Raw genomic sequence first — 15,799 nt, forward strand, 5'->3', positions numbered from 1 at the left:
TTCTTTAGTGGGTTTATCGGCGGACTAAAGAGCTGCAGAGCGCCTCCTGCTGTACTGGAGAGAGAAGACGCTCAACACTTCATTCATCTCTCATTCATTACACAAGAAGTTTTAAATGTTTCTTCATGGTGGTAAGGGTTATGTTGATTTTTCCAGCGAAAAATTTATGAATCCAGTGACTTCAGATTTCTAGTGATTTCTAGTAATTTATAGGCGGACGTCCAATTACTAAAGGGATCATTCTTACTATTTGGTGCCATTTGTGTCCCCAACACATAATAGTGTTTATTTTATTTAAAAATCCAATTTTATATATTATTTTTTTTTAATCTTGTCTTATATGATAAACCCCCCTCCACCATAGAACACAATGACATGTACCTAGAATTAAATTAAATTTAAAATAATTACACATTATTCAGGGCAAGTAAGCTGAACTGCCATGTCCACAGTCATGTGCTTAATAGTTAGTTTAGTTACAAAATAACTAATTAAATAAAATAAATCCTAACATTTTCATTACTGTTGTATAGCCAAAGTCACCATTATGGTGATCAGTGTGTGTTTTAGTTGGACTCTCTACCCTTGGCTTTTTGCTTGCTAGTTTTCCCTTAGATGCATTACTTTGTGTGTATAAAACACATTTGTATTGTAAAGTTAGTGCAATTCTGTAGTGGTTGGTACATAATAGTAAAGATCATCGTCTAATTAATTGGTTTCCTCATCAAGTTTCTTTTCCATCAATAATGTAAATGAGATGCAGCATACTCACAACAATTTGTTATAAAGGATTTTAAAAACTTTCGACAAAATTGAACTTATGTATATTTGGGACGTACAAACATCAAGAATCAGAGTATGAATCTCAACCATAGATAAAAACAGACATAAAAACAGCAGACTGGAGAATAAGTGATGTTGAATTAAGATGTTAAAGTTGCAGTGTGTAAATTTTAGCGGCATCTAGTTGTAAGGTTGCAAATTGCAACCAACAGCTCAGTCCACTGCTCACCCATCGCTTTTCAAACGCATAGAGAAGCTACGATAGCCTTAGTAAACTTAGTAAAAAAAAGTTTGTCCGTTAAGGGCTTCTGTAGAAACATGGCAGCACAAAATGGCGACTTCTACGTAAGGGGACCCTCGTTGTATGTAGATAAAAACGTCTCATTCTAAGGCAATAAAAACTTAATGGTTCATTGTAAAAAGCTCTGACTAACTTTGTCCGACTAGAAGCAGATTTTGGAGGTGTTATTGTACCAAACACAGACAGTGGATATTTACTGTTTCACAACATTCTCAGGACGTTAATAAAAACCTTGAGATGGAGACCTTTGGAGACTCAAGTCAGAATTAAAGAACAATACAGCACTAAAATAAGTTTGAAATATTAAGCAAAGTAATGTAGAATAAAATAACTACACTGAATACAATTTATGCAATATAAAAAGAATAGTAAAAATAAGAGAATGATAAAATTATCATATAAATGAGTGATACAATTGATAATAAATGAAATAACACAAATTAATGTTTCTGCTCAGATCTATCAAATCAAACATAATGTATTGGGCAGATGTTTTTATCCATAGTGACTTACACTGCATTTAACTCTTTCCGTGCAAATGATGAGTTTTTACGGCAATCCATATTTCCGTTATCCACCAGGTGGTGCCCTTACCCAACTTATAAAACCTGGAAGCAACCCCTCAGGACAAACAGCAAAAATTATCAAAGTCCTTCACAAAAATTCAATTATCTCAGCTTTTATCTCAGCCCACTAGAACTCCTCGTGTCAGGTCAAAAATATCTGTTGCATTCCTTTATAATCATTTCCGCTTCCAACGGTAAAAAAAACAAAACAAAGATGGGCATTTAGCCAGGAAGTAAAGGGCTGTAGTCCAAACTGGCCGTACTTTGTAGTCTTTAAAAGCGGTATTCTGTTTAAGAAAAATATATCGCTGGAGAACCCCTGATCTAAAGCAGCTGGGTTTGACTGACTCTCTAACATCAAAACACTATGATGATTTCAGTGTAGTTTGTTCTTCAGTATGTTTCTTCTGATGATTGTGAAGACTTCTAGAATGAGCAAATCCCTCTCCACAGATCGAGCAGACGTAAGGTTTCTCTCCAGTGTGAACTCTCTGATGTGACACTAAATTGTAGTGTTGAACGAAACTCTTCCCACAGACATCACAGCGATGCGGTTTCTCTCCAGTGTGAACTCTCTGATGGGCTTTTAAGGAACTTGAATGATTAAACGTCTTCTCACACTCAGAGCATTTGTAAGGTTTTTCACCTGTATGAGTTCTCTGGTGTCTCACTAAATTGACACGATGTCTACAACTCTTCCCACAAACACTACATTGGTAAGGTTTCTCACCAGTATGAAGTCTCTCATGGCTTTTTAAAGAACCTGACTGAGTAAACTTCTTCTCACACTGAGAGCATTTGTAAGGTTTTTCACCTGTATGAGTTCTCTGGTGTGCCACTAAATTGTAATATTGACTGAAACTCATCCCACAAACATCACAGTGATGAGGTTTCTCTCCAGTGTGAATTTTCTCATGAACAGTTAATATAGATGGCCTAGAGAAGCCCTTTCCACAGTGAGAGCAGACGTAAGGTTTCTCTCCAGTGTGAACTCTCTCATGGCATACCAGCTGAGATTTTTGAGCAAAAACTTTATCACAATGTGAACATTGATAGGGTCTCTCTCCAGTGTGTAGTGTTTGGTGTGACTTTAAAGAGAATGAATCCCTAAAGGTTTTTCCAAAGTCACTGCACTGATACGGTTTCTTATTAGTGTGTAAACACACATGTGACTTTAAACTGTATGCGTAGGAAAATCTCTTCTCACAGTGAGGACACTCGTATGGTTTTTCTCCTGTGTGAATTTTCTGATGAAGCCCAAGATTTTCTTTGGTGCTGAAGTTTTTGCCACATTCAGTGCAGTGCAAAGGCTTTTCATCACTGTGTGTCTTCATGTGAGATTTCAGATGAGATAAGAAGTCAAAACATTTTCCACACTGCTGACAGTGAAACTGCCTCTTCCCTTGAATTTGTGCTGAAGTCAAGGACTTTTTTTCTCCATCCAAACATAATTCGCTATTCACATCTGAAAGAAACATAAAACAATTAAATTCACTTTTATTCACAGTAAGAAGGATGAATTGAGATTCTGTATCTTTTTCTATATTCACACTGATACAGAAGACAGCTGTCAAGCCTGTTATTATAGTTGCTTGGCTCATTACATATCAAATAATGTATATAGAATTTTGTTTTGTTAATGTTTTATTAGAATAAATACAAACTACTAGTGATCAAAGACAAAAACCAATGCATGCATATTTACTGAGTGAGTAATACACTATTTGTGATCCTGCCTGTGAAAATCGGGTACAATTCTGAGATATGGAGCATCAAAGTTTTTTTTCACCTGATATCAAGGTTAAATTTTCACAAAATGTTTTTACATTATGTAGGTTTATTTAAGATAGAAAACAGTTCAATAGCTCTAGCTGGATTTACATGCAGGGTCAAATTTTATAGAGAGAGGGACATTTTTAATTTGTAGACTTTCACAATCCTTGTTGCATTATATGGTGACACTTCTAGAATTAGAAAAACAGCCTTGTGTCTTTTTACAAGATCCTCAATAAACTCCTTTAAGATTTTAATCTTTACATTTTTGTGTGTTTTGATAAGTGGCTTAAAAAACACCCTTTAATAAAACAGGAACTCACATTAGAACAGTAGAAATTGTAAAATACTACAATGTTTGAGGAGACATACCTGTTAGAATAAAATCATGATGACCATCATTATGATTGTCTTCATATTCTGTAGGTCCTGCTTTCATTTCTGTGGGTTCAGTTTTTATTTCTGTAGGTTCAGTTTGTATTTCTGTGGTTTCAGTTTGTATTTCTGTAGGTTCAGTTTTTATTTCTGGAGGTTCAGTTTGTATTTCTGTGGTTTCAGTTTGTATTTCTGTAGGTTCAGTTTTTATTTCTGTAGGTTCAGTTTTGATCTTCATTATGAGGTTCCTGAAGTCGATGAGTTTGACTGAACACATCTTGATTTTGGTCTGCAGGATCTGCTGCTGTTCTCCAGCGTTCCAGACAGAATCCAGAGACTCTGTGGAGGTTTGATCAGTAGATTCCTCATCCTGTAAGCCCTGATCAGTTCCTGATTTACAGCACATCACATCCATCTCATCATCAACACTAAAATACACAGGCACAAGACTCTGTTTACACTCACGAGAGAAAAACACCAAGGATACACAAACACATCACACGTGAGCTCTTTCTTCTTCTTAGCGTTTTAAATGTAACGTTAGATTGCAACCTTAAGGTTGCATTACTGCCATCTTCTGGTTCTGGTTATTTTCCACATACTTTGGCCATTATATTCTTCTTATAAGTCCAGTTTTAGTCATAAAGCAAATTAAATATTTAATTCCTTGTTAACTCCCACTGCGGTCCATTATTTTCTTGTCTTAGTGATGCGCGCTTTCAAAGCAGTGCTTCATAAAGCCTCGAATCTTTTATTTCGAATCTTCTTCTTCTTCCTCGGTTTTGTTGGCGGTTGGCAAACTAGCTTAAAGGTGCATTACCGCCACCTACTGGACTGGAGTGTAAGCAACAGATTAAAATATGGTAAAATTAAAATTAACCAAGCTATTATAATCTGTCGATTTGTCCAATAGTTTTAAGGTATATCTAGAACTTAAGATGTTTTCCTCAATAAATATTCTATTGTCATGTTTTGTTGTCCGATTTGATTTTCCAACTAATTTCTTGCCTCCTGATATTTCTTGCAGTGTGTGTTTTAAAGTCTCTTGTGCATTACAGTAGTCACAGAATCCAGTAGGATGCTTTCCTGTGCATTTAATTGAGTGATTTAATCCAGTGTGTGCAATTGTAATTGTCATCTGTACCTTTGGATTCCTGCCCTGCCCTGTCTCAGACACCTACTTGTTTTTGTATATTGTAAAAATGTCTCCCAGTGTCTGATTTGTCCCAATATTACTGCTATAGTTTTAGAGAGAGACCTTTCATAATGGCACTTACGAAAATTAACCATAGTTTTATTGTGGTAAATGTGTAGTAACCATGTTTTTTGGTGTATTGATTACTATCAGCAAAACTATGGTTTTCCTACACTAACCATGGTTTAACTATGATTTTTGAAAACCATGGTTGTCAAAACCATGGTAATTTTGTTTTACTACAGTAACCATGTTTTTTTAACTGTAGTAAAACCATGGTTAATTCTGGTAAGGGGGTTTACATTTCTGCTTTACACAGTGGTACTTGTATGTCAACTCCTTCATGCTTTTTTGAGCTTTTTTAACACTTTTTGAAGTAAAACCATGTTTATTTCTCACTTTACTGTAATGATTTTCATATTTTGGAAGGAGACTGAAAAGTTTTATTGTCAGGTGCCATATTGAGAACCAGTACTGTATTTAATATAATGAATAAGATTTAAACAGCAACCTGCATTAGTAAAATTTAAAGATTTTTGCCAGTTAACGTGTGAATGTGACTCTGGAGCTCTCCACTAACTTTTTACCTATTTCTCTAAACTTGGGAAAAGCCTAATATTTTAAAACCCTAATACTGTTGCCTCACAGCAAGAAGGTTTGAGCTTGACTATGTCAGGTGGCCTTTCTGTGTGGAGTTTGCATGTCTCCCTTTGTCAGCGTGGTGGGTTTACTCCGGTTTCCTCACACAGGCTAAAAACATGCAGGTTAGGTGAATTGAAGATAACTGCCCCTCCCCCAAAATGTGTATGAATAAACTTGTATCAATCAACTTGTATATGGATTTACCAGTTCTCACCATGAAAATAGCCATAGATGCTCAAATGGTTTAAAGAATTTATAAAAAAAAGAAAGAAAAAAGAACACACGGTTGATGTGTAAATGAATCTTGTGTCTCCATCTAGTGGTAAATATTAGTAAGAGTTCAGATTGACTGCTGCTGTCTGTGGTGCTGAACTCACAACTGTTTGTCTTATAATTTATGGGTTTAATCGGCATGTTTATAGTTTATTTTTCAGCTTTCTAAAGTTTTCTGGAGATAAACTGACACTTCCCTGAATGTGTGATGTACAATACACCACTTAATATTATCAGGAAGGTTTAGGCTGCTACAGTGATAAATATCAGAACACACATGTAGCTCTTAAATGATAGCTGAACTATAAATTCGGCAACAGTTTAACATAAATCCATGACTTAAATAATTTGTATTTTTTACTAAACACCTGATGGCCGAATTCAACACATAACATCTATATCAATATCTAAAAACAATTTAAATCAAATGTATATCATAATTTTTATATCTGTGATTAATTGAACAGTTTCATAACATAAAGATGTAATTCAGAATGTTAGTGTCTTTAAACGAGTATGAAGTCAATAGGTGATGGTTTAATATCCATCTTGTTGTTGAAAGAATGTAAAGATTTTTCCTTTGGTTTTGTAAAGCCATGTTTAAGGAATTTACGATCATCCTGGTTTTGGAGGAGGTTAAAAGTTTTCATGGATGATAAGGAGAAATGCTGCGGACCAATCAAAACGTCCTCCCCTTCCCGCTTTGACACTGAGGTCGGCCATAAAAGATGTCAGAGCAGTCTCTTATCTGATCGAACTTGACACTTGTTTGTGTTAACCCACCAAAATCCAGTCCAGATGTAGCAGTTGGGGAGAGGTCTGGAATGTTTGTTATTCTGTTCCTACCTTGGAAACTTTTAAGGAACGTTTTTAGAACATTTCTCTGTTAGCTGAGTAATCCCTGTCCGGGAAACCACCCCTTGATGACTTATTTGTCATCTTTGGTTTGTCTTTTTTTTTCAGATTTCTACCTCAGATTTTGGAGTTAGAAAGAACCAATAAATATAACCAAATATTTTTCTTTGAACATGAAGCAGTGTACTTGTCCACAGGTTCCAGTTACACAGAATTAAGTATTATGGTTCAAACAATAAAAAATGTGATCTCCACATGTGGACAAACCAGGTCTAGAAGGCTAAGGAGGTTTTCATTTTCAACAACTTAACATTGTTGAATAAAGTCCAGCTTTTTTGAGTATGCTTAGGTGGTAAACTTAGGAAAAGTAGTTACATTTTGTACTGGTCAGATTAAAAGAAAAGCAGAATATATGAAAATAAATGTCCAGATTTGTCCACAAAATCTCTTGAGGCTTAAGAGGTGTTAAATTAAGTGTCTTCTCTAAATTCACATGGTTTTAATTTTATATTAATTCAGAGTTTTCATCTTAAGATTTTAAACAGAACATGGTCAGCCATGCGGCTTTAGCTGCAGTGCATATCTACAAGGCCAATTTAAATTTTATTTTCATAAAATTATTTCATAAAGGTTTTAAGTTACTTTTGCAACTTTTTTATCATTATGACATAAGTAAATTTGGACTTCAAAGTGTTAGCTTTCAAATAAGACAAAACTTGTGCTTTTAGTGCAAAGCTTTCATGAACTCTTATCTATTCCAGATTCATTAGATCTCTATCTCCCTGTTGTGAGAGTTAATACTTCAAATCAAACATGAGGTAGACACAGAGATGAAGGGAAAAACAGCAGACAGGAGACATAGTGATGTTGAATAAAATAAAGATGCTTTATTGAATAATCTTACTTATGTCATCGATGCTCTGACTAACTTTCTCTGACTAGAAGCAGATTTAGGAGGTGTTATTGTACCACAGACAGTGGACATCACAACATTCTCATGACGTTAATAAAAACCTTGAGATGGAGACCATTGAAGACTTAAAATAGCATTAAAAGATATACAGTGCCAAAATAAGATTTAAAGAATATTAAAACAACTAGATTGAATCAAATGCAGATAATATGTAAGGGATAATGTATCTAATCTAGCATCTAGCATTTTAGGGAGCCGGGTAATATAAATCAAAATATAAATTTAAGAATAAAAGTGAATGATAAAGTAAATGAATATTAAAGGGATAATCAAGACTTGACGTGCATTAAAGGATTTTAAATGCATGAAGCAGAGAGAAAGAACCCGACACACTGTCAATACAATTGTGTGTGCTGTAGCGCCACCGTCTCGTGCGTAAGGACTTTAAGACACTACGATTTTTTTCAGTGTAGTCTGTTCTTCAGTATGTTTCTTCTGATGATTCTGAAGACTTATGGCATAACCAAATTTCTTTCCACAGATCGAGCAGACGTAAGGTTTCTCTCCGGAGTGAACCCTTTCATGGGATTTTACGGATGATAAATTAGTAAATGTCTTGTCACAATGAGAGCATTTGTAAGGTTTTTCACCTGTATGAGTTCTCTGGTGCAGCACTAAACTCTGTTGTACATTAAAACTCTTCCCACAAACATTACAGTGATAAGGTTTCTCTCCAGTGTGAATTCTCTGGTGAAGTTTAAAATAACATGATTGAGAGAAGCTCTTTCCACAGATCGAGCAGACGTAAGGTTTCTCTCCAGTGTGAACTCTCTCATGTATTTTTAAGTAACTTGACTGAGCAAACGTCTTCTCACACTGAGAGCATTTGTAAGGTTTTTCACCTGTATGAACTTTCTGGTGTGTCACTAAACTGTCATGTCGACTGAAACTCTTCCCACAAAGATCACAGTGATGAGGTTTCTCTCCAGTGTGAACTCTTTGATGAACTCTAAAACAAGATGGATCCGAGAAGCTCTTTCCACAATGAGAGCAGCAATAAGGTTTCTCTCCAGTGTGAAGTCTTTGATGGGCTTTAAAGTGAGATGAATGAGCAAACGTCTTCTCACAATGAGAGCAATTGTAAGGTCTTTCACCTGTATGAACTTTCTGGTGTGACAATAAACTGCCACTTTGACGAAAACTCTTCCCACAAACAGTACAGCGAAAAGGTTTCTCTCCAGTGTGAAGTCTCTCATGGACTATAAGACTACATTTATGACTGAAACGTTTATCACAGTGTAAACAATAATAGTGTTTCTCCTCAGAGTGAATTTTCTGATGCGATTTTAATGAATCTGAATCCCTAAAGGCTTTGTCACATTCACTGCACTGATACGGTTTCTCATTGGTGTGTATAAGCACATGTCTCATCAGATGGGCTTTTTTGCCAAATTTCTTCTCACAGTGAGGACACTCGTATGGTTTTCCTCCTGTGTGAATTTTCTTATGGGCATCAAGATATCCTTCGGTGCTGAAATATTTGCCACATTCAGTGCAGTGAAAAGGCTTTTCATCAATGTGTGTCCTCATGTGGCGTTTCAACTCAGATAAGATGAGACAAACCTTTCCACACTGCTGACACTCAAACTTGATCTTCTTCTCTCTGTGTTCTTGTGAATGAAGTTCCTTTTCTTGTAAGGTAGTAAAGCTGATCTTACATCTCTTGCAGGTGAAGAGTTTATGTTCTGTATGTTTTCCCTCATGTCTCTTTAAATGTAAATGTGAGGTGAATGTCTTTCCACAGGTGATGCAGGAAAGAGATTGTGCGGTCCGTCGCTTTTTTGATGTCGAGGACGTTATTTCTCCACCTGAACACGAATCACTTCTCAAATCTGAAAGAAACATGATACATTACATTTATGCAGAGAAAGATGAATTGAAATTCTGTATTTTTCTCAATATTCTCACAGAGACAGAATACAGCTGTTAGTCCTGTTATTTCAGCTGCACAGTAAAATCCCCGGTGTTAAATTAACACCGGCTCTGTGTTTATATGGGTACCACCAGCAGGGTGTTAAAAGTAACACCAAAGCAGTGTTAGAGTTAATTAGATAATTAAGTGATCATTTGAGGGATGATTTTTTTAAAACACCTGGTGATAATCAACATAATCACTGAAGGAAAGAGAAACACAAGAACTAAAAATGACGTCCAGCCACTGCCTTAGATAAAATCAACTGAAAAGACATTAAATTTCTCTCATTACAAACCAGACTGACTTTTGTCTGATTTAATTGCTTAATTGTTTGGTTGCCATTATGGTGATCAGTGTTTCCTTTAGTTGGAGAGTTTGACTCTTAGAGTTCCCTTTGAAGTCTTTCGGTAGTCAACGATGTTTGTAAAACACATTATTTGTTATCAAGTAAATAGTTTACACTGTAGAAAAGTGTCTTACTCTTAGATAATAAAATAGATGTAGATAAAATATGGTGGATCTCAGCATGCATTGCAACATTATATTTATCACCATGGTTCCGATTCATGGATTGATTCATGATATCTGGATGCATGTTGAAAGCAGCAATTCCCTGAATATATAAAAATTGATTTAGACAATCAAACCATGTAACCCTACTAAAAGCAACAAATAACAGTTTATAATAACTGATGACACTGGAAAATTATTATTTAACTTAAGCTGTACCAAGTGATGCCCTCATTTATAACATTCTATACAATAATTAATGTGTTTTGACAAACACTGTTGCAAAGAAAGCAAAAAAAGCCTAGAATCAAACTACACAACTAAAGAGAACACTGATCACCATAATAGCGACCAAACATTTCAATAAAACATCAGCATCTAAACCTCTAATAGTAATAAGTCTAAAAAAATTACATAAATGTAGACAAATAACAGAAATAAAGTGAGTCTGGTTTGTAATAAGCAAGATTTAATGTATTTTGAGTTGATTTTATCTAAGCCAGTGGTTGGAAGTCAGTTGCAGATCTTGTGTTTCTTTTAAGTGATTATGCTCATTATAATCAAGTGTCTTTCTTTAGTAATCAAATAATCATCACTCAAATTATCAATTAATTATCTAATTAACTCTAAAACTGCTTCGGTGTTTCTTTTAACACCCTCCTGGTGTTGTGGTTTTCTTTTTGGGTTCTTTAAGAATAAAATACTCAAGCAGTAGGTTTCATTTTCAAAAGATAGACTTTTATTAACCAGACAAATAAAAGCCTAGTGTTGTGGTTTCCTTTTCCTCAAATGAAACAATCTTCAGTCTTAGGTTTTGATTTCAAGAGATAGAATTTTATTTTCCGAACAAATAAAAAGCTGAGGCCGCCCTGGTGAATACCCCCAGAACCAAAGTGTGGTCCTGGGAGGATTCTGCAAGATCAGTCTCACCCTCTGAGCCATGGCTTGGTAAATATATGGGTTTTGGCCCCCCTCCATGCTTCATACAATATGTTTCTGTTCAAGCTTGTAACATGATGAACCACATTACATCACTTTTGTAAGGGTCACCATAGATCATTGTTCCTCAGACCAGTGTCTCCTTCCCATGACCTATTTGACCCAAGGCTACTCATTATACTTAGACCCACCTCAGGCAACTCATATTAAGACCCCAGACTATTCAGTAGACTTTCACAATGTATGCCAAACTTTTCCCACACATGATTGCAATGAATATATATATATAATGGTAAATTAATTGACACACATAACTGGTTATATTCATATAAATAATACATAATGGTAAAATTATTGATACACATAATATATAATGGTAAACTGATAATAATGTAGATTGGGATTAAAATAAACTTCTTCACGAGCAGTCTTGCAAAAAAACTCCAAGACTGAAAGTTTCCTCCTATACAGCAGTTATTTAAGCCTGTCTTCGCACGCAATCCATGACCTTTACATTGACCTTAGCATATGCTTCTATTCTCAAGGGTTTGTAACATGAAGTAACATATGATTTATATCATACAGAAACACATGGCGGTCACATTCCTGGGACTGTAGGTCTTTTGTCCCTACCCTCGACATGTACTTTTTGAACAAAATGCAATGCATGCTGGTAATTTTCCTACAAACACAATGGTACACTAAGTGATACATATAACTGGTTATGTCCATATAGAAAAACATAAAAACATAATGGTAAAGTATTTGATACAGATATTCCTTTATATTCGGATTAAAACAAACTTCTTCACTGGTGGTACCCATATAAACACAGAGCCGGTGTTAATTTAACACTGGGGATTTTGCTGTGTGGATCATTGCACATCAAATCAAATTTTGGAAACATATGCCAATAAAAATTTTTTTTATCATTTTATTAAAATAAAGGGAAACATATCTAGATAGAAACGTTTGTTAACAAACATCATGTTAGCATGACAAAGCCTGCCCCGAATGTTTGAAACTGTTTCACAGAAGTGTTTTTTATTGAATATCATCAAAACACAGAAGTTTATTGTATATTCAGTAGCCCCTGAATAAACGACACAAATCTGCAGTTGTTTTGACATGTCTATGACAAACGCTTTTTGAGTTGAATGGATTTAAAGAATTACATTTATTTAAAGTATTAAAATGAGTATTAAAAGTATAATTAGCAATTTCCCCAATAAAGTCTTGTGCCATGAAGGGGATATTTTTTGGAACATGTATGCGTTGGTTTTATGCTATAAATTCATTTGCTTAAATTGTTTAATTAATTTTAAGGCTTAATTAATAATATTTCTTCTGTGATTTTAAGCCTTGTGCCATGAGGAGAACACTTTTTTATGTACATTTACACTGGCTTGCGCTCAAAACATGGAATGCACAGAGAGTTTAATGAATTTTAATATCAAACGTATGTCAAACATAAAACTAACTTTACCGCAGTACTCACACGATGGTTATACAACAAGACATACCTGAAGAAATAAAATCCTCTTCTTCCTCAGTTTGATCTTCTCCTGCTGTGGTTTCTCTTCTCATCTTCATCACGAGGTTCCTGCAGTCGATGAGTTTGACTGAACACATCTTGAGTTTGGTCTGCAGGATCTGCTGCTGTTCTCCAGCGTTACAGACAGAATCCAGAGACTCTGTGGAGGTTTGATCAGTAGATTCCTCATCCTGTAAGCCCTGATCAGTTCCTGATTTACAGCACATCACATCTCTCATCATCAACAGTAAAATACACAGAGACAAGACTCTGTTTACACTCAATAAAACACTTAAGAGAGAAAAACTAGGGATGGCTCCCGCGAAACTGACGTTTCGACACTGTGTCGAGATCCCGAAGCGTAAATGTTTCGAAACACTGCTCCGAAATGTGATTCGAAACACCCATGTCACGTGATGAAGTGATTCGAAACACCAAGCGGTGCATTTCACAAGTATTTCGAAAGGTGGCGTACCTGTCGAATCTGCTTCGAATCTTAAACTGACAGGGTAGGAAACAAAACTGACAATACCTCATAGATGCGTTTTTGGCAAGATCAAATACTATAAATTACTGAAAAGAAGTAATTTTTCCTCATAGGTATGTAACACTTAGGCTACTTACAAAAAATGCATGCCAGCAACAAGTGTCCCTTGTGTGAGAATGTTTTCAAAGGCTGGAGAAATTATATGTAAAAAAGTAGCTGGTTGAGTTTATCAACACAGAACAATTTATATATTTGAATAAAGATCTTTATATGTAAACAATGTGGCATATTATGGCTTGATAAATTTTATGAATCTCTTATTATTTATTTGGTATATCTCTATTCTATCTTTTTTTTCATTAAATAGACCGGAATAGCCTATAGTTATCGACAATTGTGAGCCTAAAAGCTCATGCAGTTGTCAAACAGATGTTAAAACAACAACAAAAACCATTTAATTATGATGACGTAGCGCATGTATTTCCCAGGTCCGATCCTAAGATCTACGCATGAGAGTCAAGAGCACTATCCACTCTCCCATTCTATCACTTGTGTGTCAATCAACCAACATGTGGGATACAATTTGTTAGCGCTCGTCTAAAATCTTGTCAAGGCTGCTTCATGTAAAGACATGCAAACGACCGCTAGGTGTCACTGTGGAGGCGGTTTCGGATTCGACCGCTAGGTGTCACTGTGGAGGCGGTTTCGGATTGATGTTTCGAAGCCTCAAAACATACGGCACAATTGATTCAACTGTTTCAGTGTTTCACGAAGCCTCGCTCTGCCCACCACTAAGAAAAACACGGAGGATACACAAACACGTCACACGCGAGCTCTTTCTTTCTTTCTTTCTATTTTTCTTTAGTGGGTTTATCAGCGGACTAAAGAGCTGCAGAGCGCCTCCTGCTGTACTGGAGAGAAAAGACGCGATTCCCTTGCGTGTTTTTTGAGCACAAGAAGACTGCGTAATGTTTGCTGTGACAGCGAGTAAATTTGATATTTGGCATCTATAAACAATAATATATTTATATACAGAATATAATTACGGTGTTGACATGCAGATTATTCGTTGCTTTAGTTTAATTCAGAGTATTCATTTGGTTTGGTGTATTTTGAATGTGTCAGTCCCTCTATTTGACCAATCAATCACAAATCATCACTTTATGCTTCTCAGTGGATGAACTGAATCAAATCTGCTGCCATCTGCAGTTATATACATTTTCAGAGTCATTAGACTTTTAAGAACTTTTGGTAACACTTTATTTTACGACCCGCAAAGTACCGCGTAATTAAACCGAATTTACAGTGTACCTATTTGTAACAACAGGGTAGGTAACCTGTAGGTATAAGGGAATAATATTTTAAGTTTGGGGTAATAAGGGGGTAAGAATATGAAGAATTATAAATTATTTATACTCTAAGTATTTTATAACAACAGGGTACCTATTGTAATATTACGTGGTATGTATGACTTAGTCAAGTCTATGGGGAAATTATGTTTTATTTATTTTTTATTGTGAATTTTTCATATTGACTACTGAATGTTGTATACAGTCAATGTCTACGAGCCACATCGGCAAATAAATATAACAGCATATCACTTTTATTTTAGTAGCCTATATTACTTGCTTTTAATAACAAAAGTCCAGCTGATTTAATGTGGTTATCTTTTTTTTAAGGTAAGTACAATACAAATAGCAACTTATTATTTACCAGGAAACTCCTACATTTGCGGACATATTTGAAGTGGTGCTTTGCAATTTATTTACTGTAAACACAAGTATTTTAGCCAAATATAATTTATGAAATGGCAAACCAGAATGAAACAACAGCAGATATCAGCTCCCGCTAAAGCAAAAGACGACTACATGCGTAGGTTACTGCGCAGGTGTAGAGCGCGCGGCCGTCTGCAGGAGGTTTGCTGGAACGCGATCCTGAGGTGAAATTTCTTTAAAAGGTTTTAAAAACGTTCTACACTGTGGAGTACGGCTGCGAGTGATGTTAGCAGGATCCGCATGCTGGATAAGGTGACTGGTTTTGTTAATACATGACTCACGCATTTCAAACAATGTTTTTCAAGAAAGTTGCTAGCTAACGGTAGCAGGTTAGCTAGCACATAAGTAAGCCTAAAATTTATAAACGTAACTGGCTTAGAAAACTCTGTTTCTGTCAAGGCACAGTGAAGAAACATTTACTGAAGGCTTTCATTTATGTTTTTTATATGTAATGCAGAACAGCATTTGTGAGACGACATCAACTCATCATCCGAGTGGACAAGAACACCAACAGAGGAAGCCAAGCCGCAAAAACAATGAAAAATTGTCATGACTTTTTATTTTAAATAAAAGTTATGTGATAATAAACATTAAGTGTTGGCTTAATTATAGTGTTTTAAAGATGTTTTGAAATAAGTTGTTTTAAAATAAAAATAACATTATTCTGTATGTTTATGGTATTTACCCTATAAGAGGTGAACAAAGCACCACTTTAGTTTACAGCCCGCAAATATGTGAGTTACCTGGTACATACACAGAACAATCGGGGAATAAGCCCCACTTTAGTTTACAGCCCGCAAATATGTGAGTTACCTGGTACATACACCGAACAATCGGGGAATAAGCCCCACTTCAATTTACAGCCCGCAAATATAAGAGTTACCTGGTAACTCCTGTATACAT

The 15,799-nt window shown here is 35.5% G+C and overlaps 1 protein-coding gene across 2 annotated transcripts; it reads right to left on the minus strand.

The window, feature by feature from the left end:
* Positions 1 to 828: 828 nt before the first annotated feature.
* Positions 829 to 13,446, minus strand: LOC135760454 (uncharacterized). Of its 2 annotated transcripts, XM_073814519.1 has the most exons (3): positions 12,624 to 13,446; positions 8,229 to 9,568; positions 829 to 3,041 (listed from the first exon to the last, which is right to left on the minus strand). In XM_073814519.1, the coding sequence occupies exons 1-3, from the start codon at positions 12,874 to 12,876 to the stop codon at positions 2,016 to 2,018; spliced, it is 2,619 nt and encodes an 872-aa protein (XP_073670620.1). In that variant the 5' UTR covers positions 12,877 to 13,446; the 3' UTR covers positions 829 to 2,015. The 2 variants fall into 2 exon arrangements, with proteins under 2 accessions (XP_073670620.1, XP_065130512.2); XM_065274440.2 differs by lacking the exons at positions 8,229 to 9,568; positions 12,624 to 13,446 and adding an exon at positions 3,796 to 4,516 and having other exon boundaries at positions 829 to 3,115.
* Positions 13,447 to 15,799: the final 2,353 nt, after the last annotated feature.

Source organism: Paramisgurnus dabryanus, chromosome 4, assembly GCF_030506205.2.
Source record: "Paramisgurnus dabryanus chromosome 4, PD_genome_1.1, whole genome shotgun sequence".
In the NCBI taxonomy this organism is placed as follows: Eukaryota; Metazoa; Chordata; class Actinopteri; order Cypriniformes; family Cobitidae; genus Paramisgurnus; species Paramisgurnus dabryanus.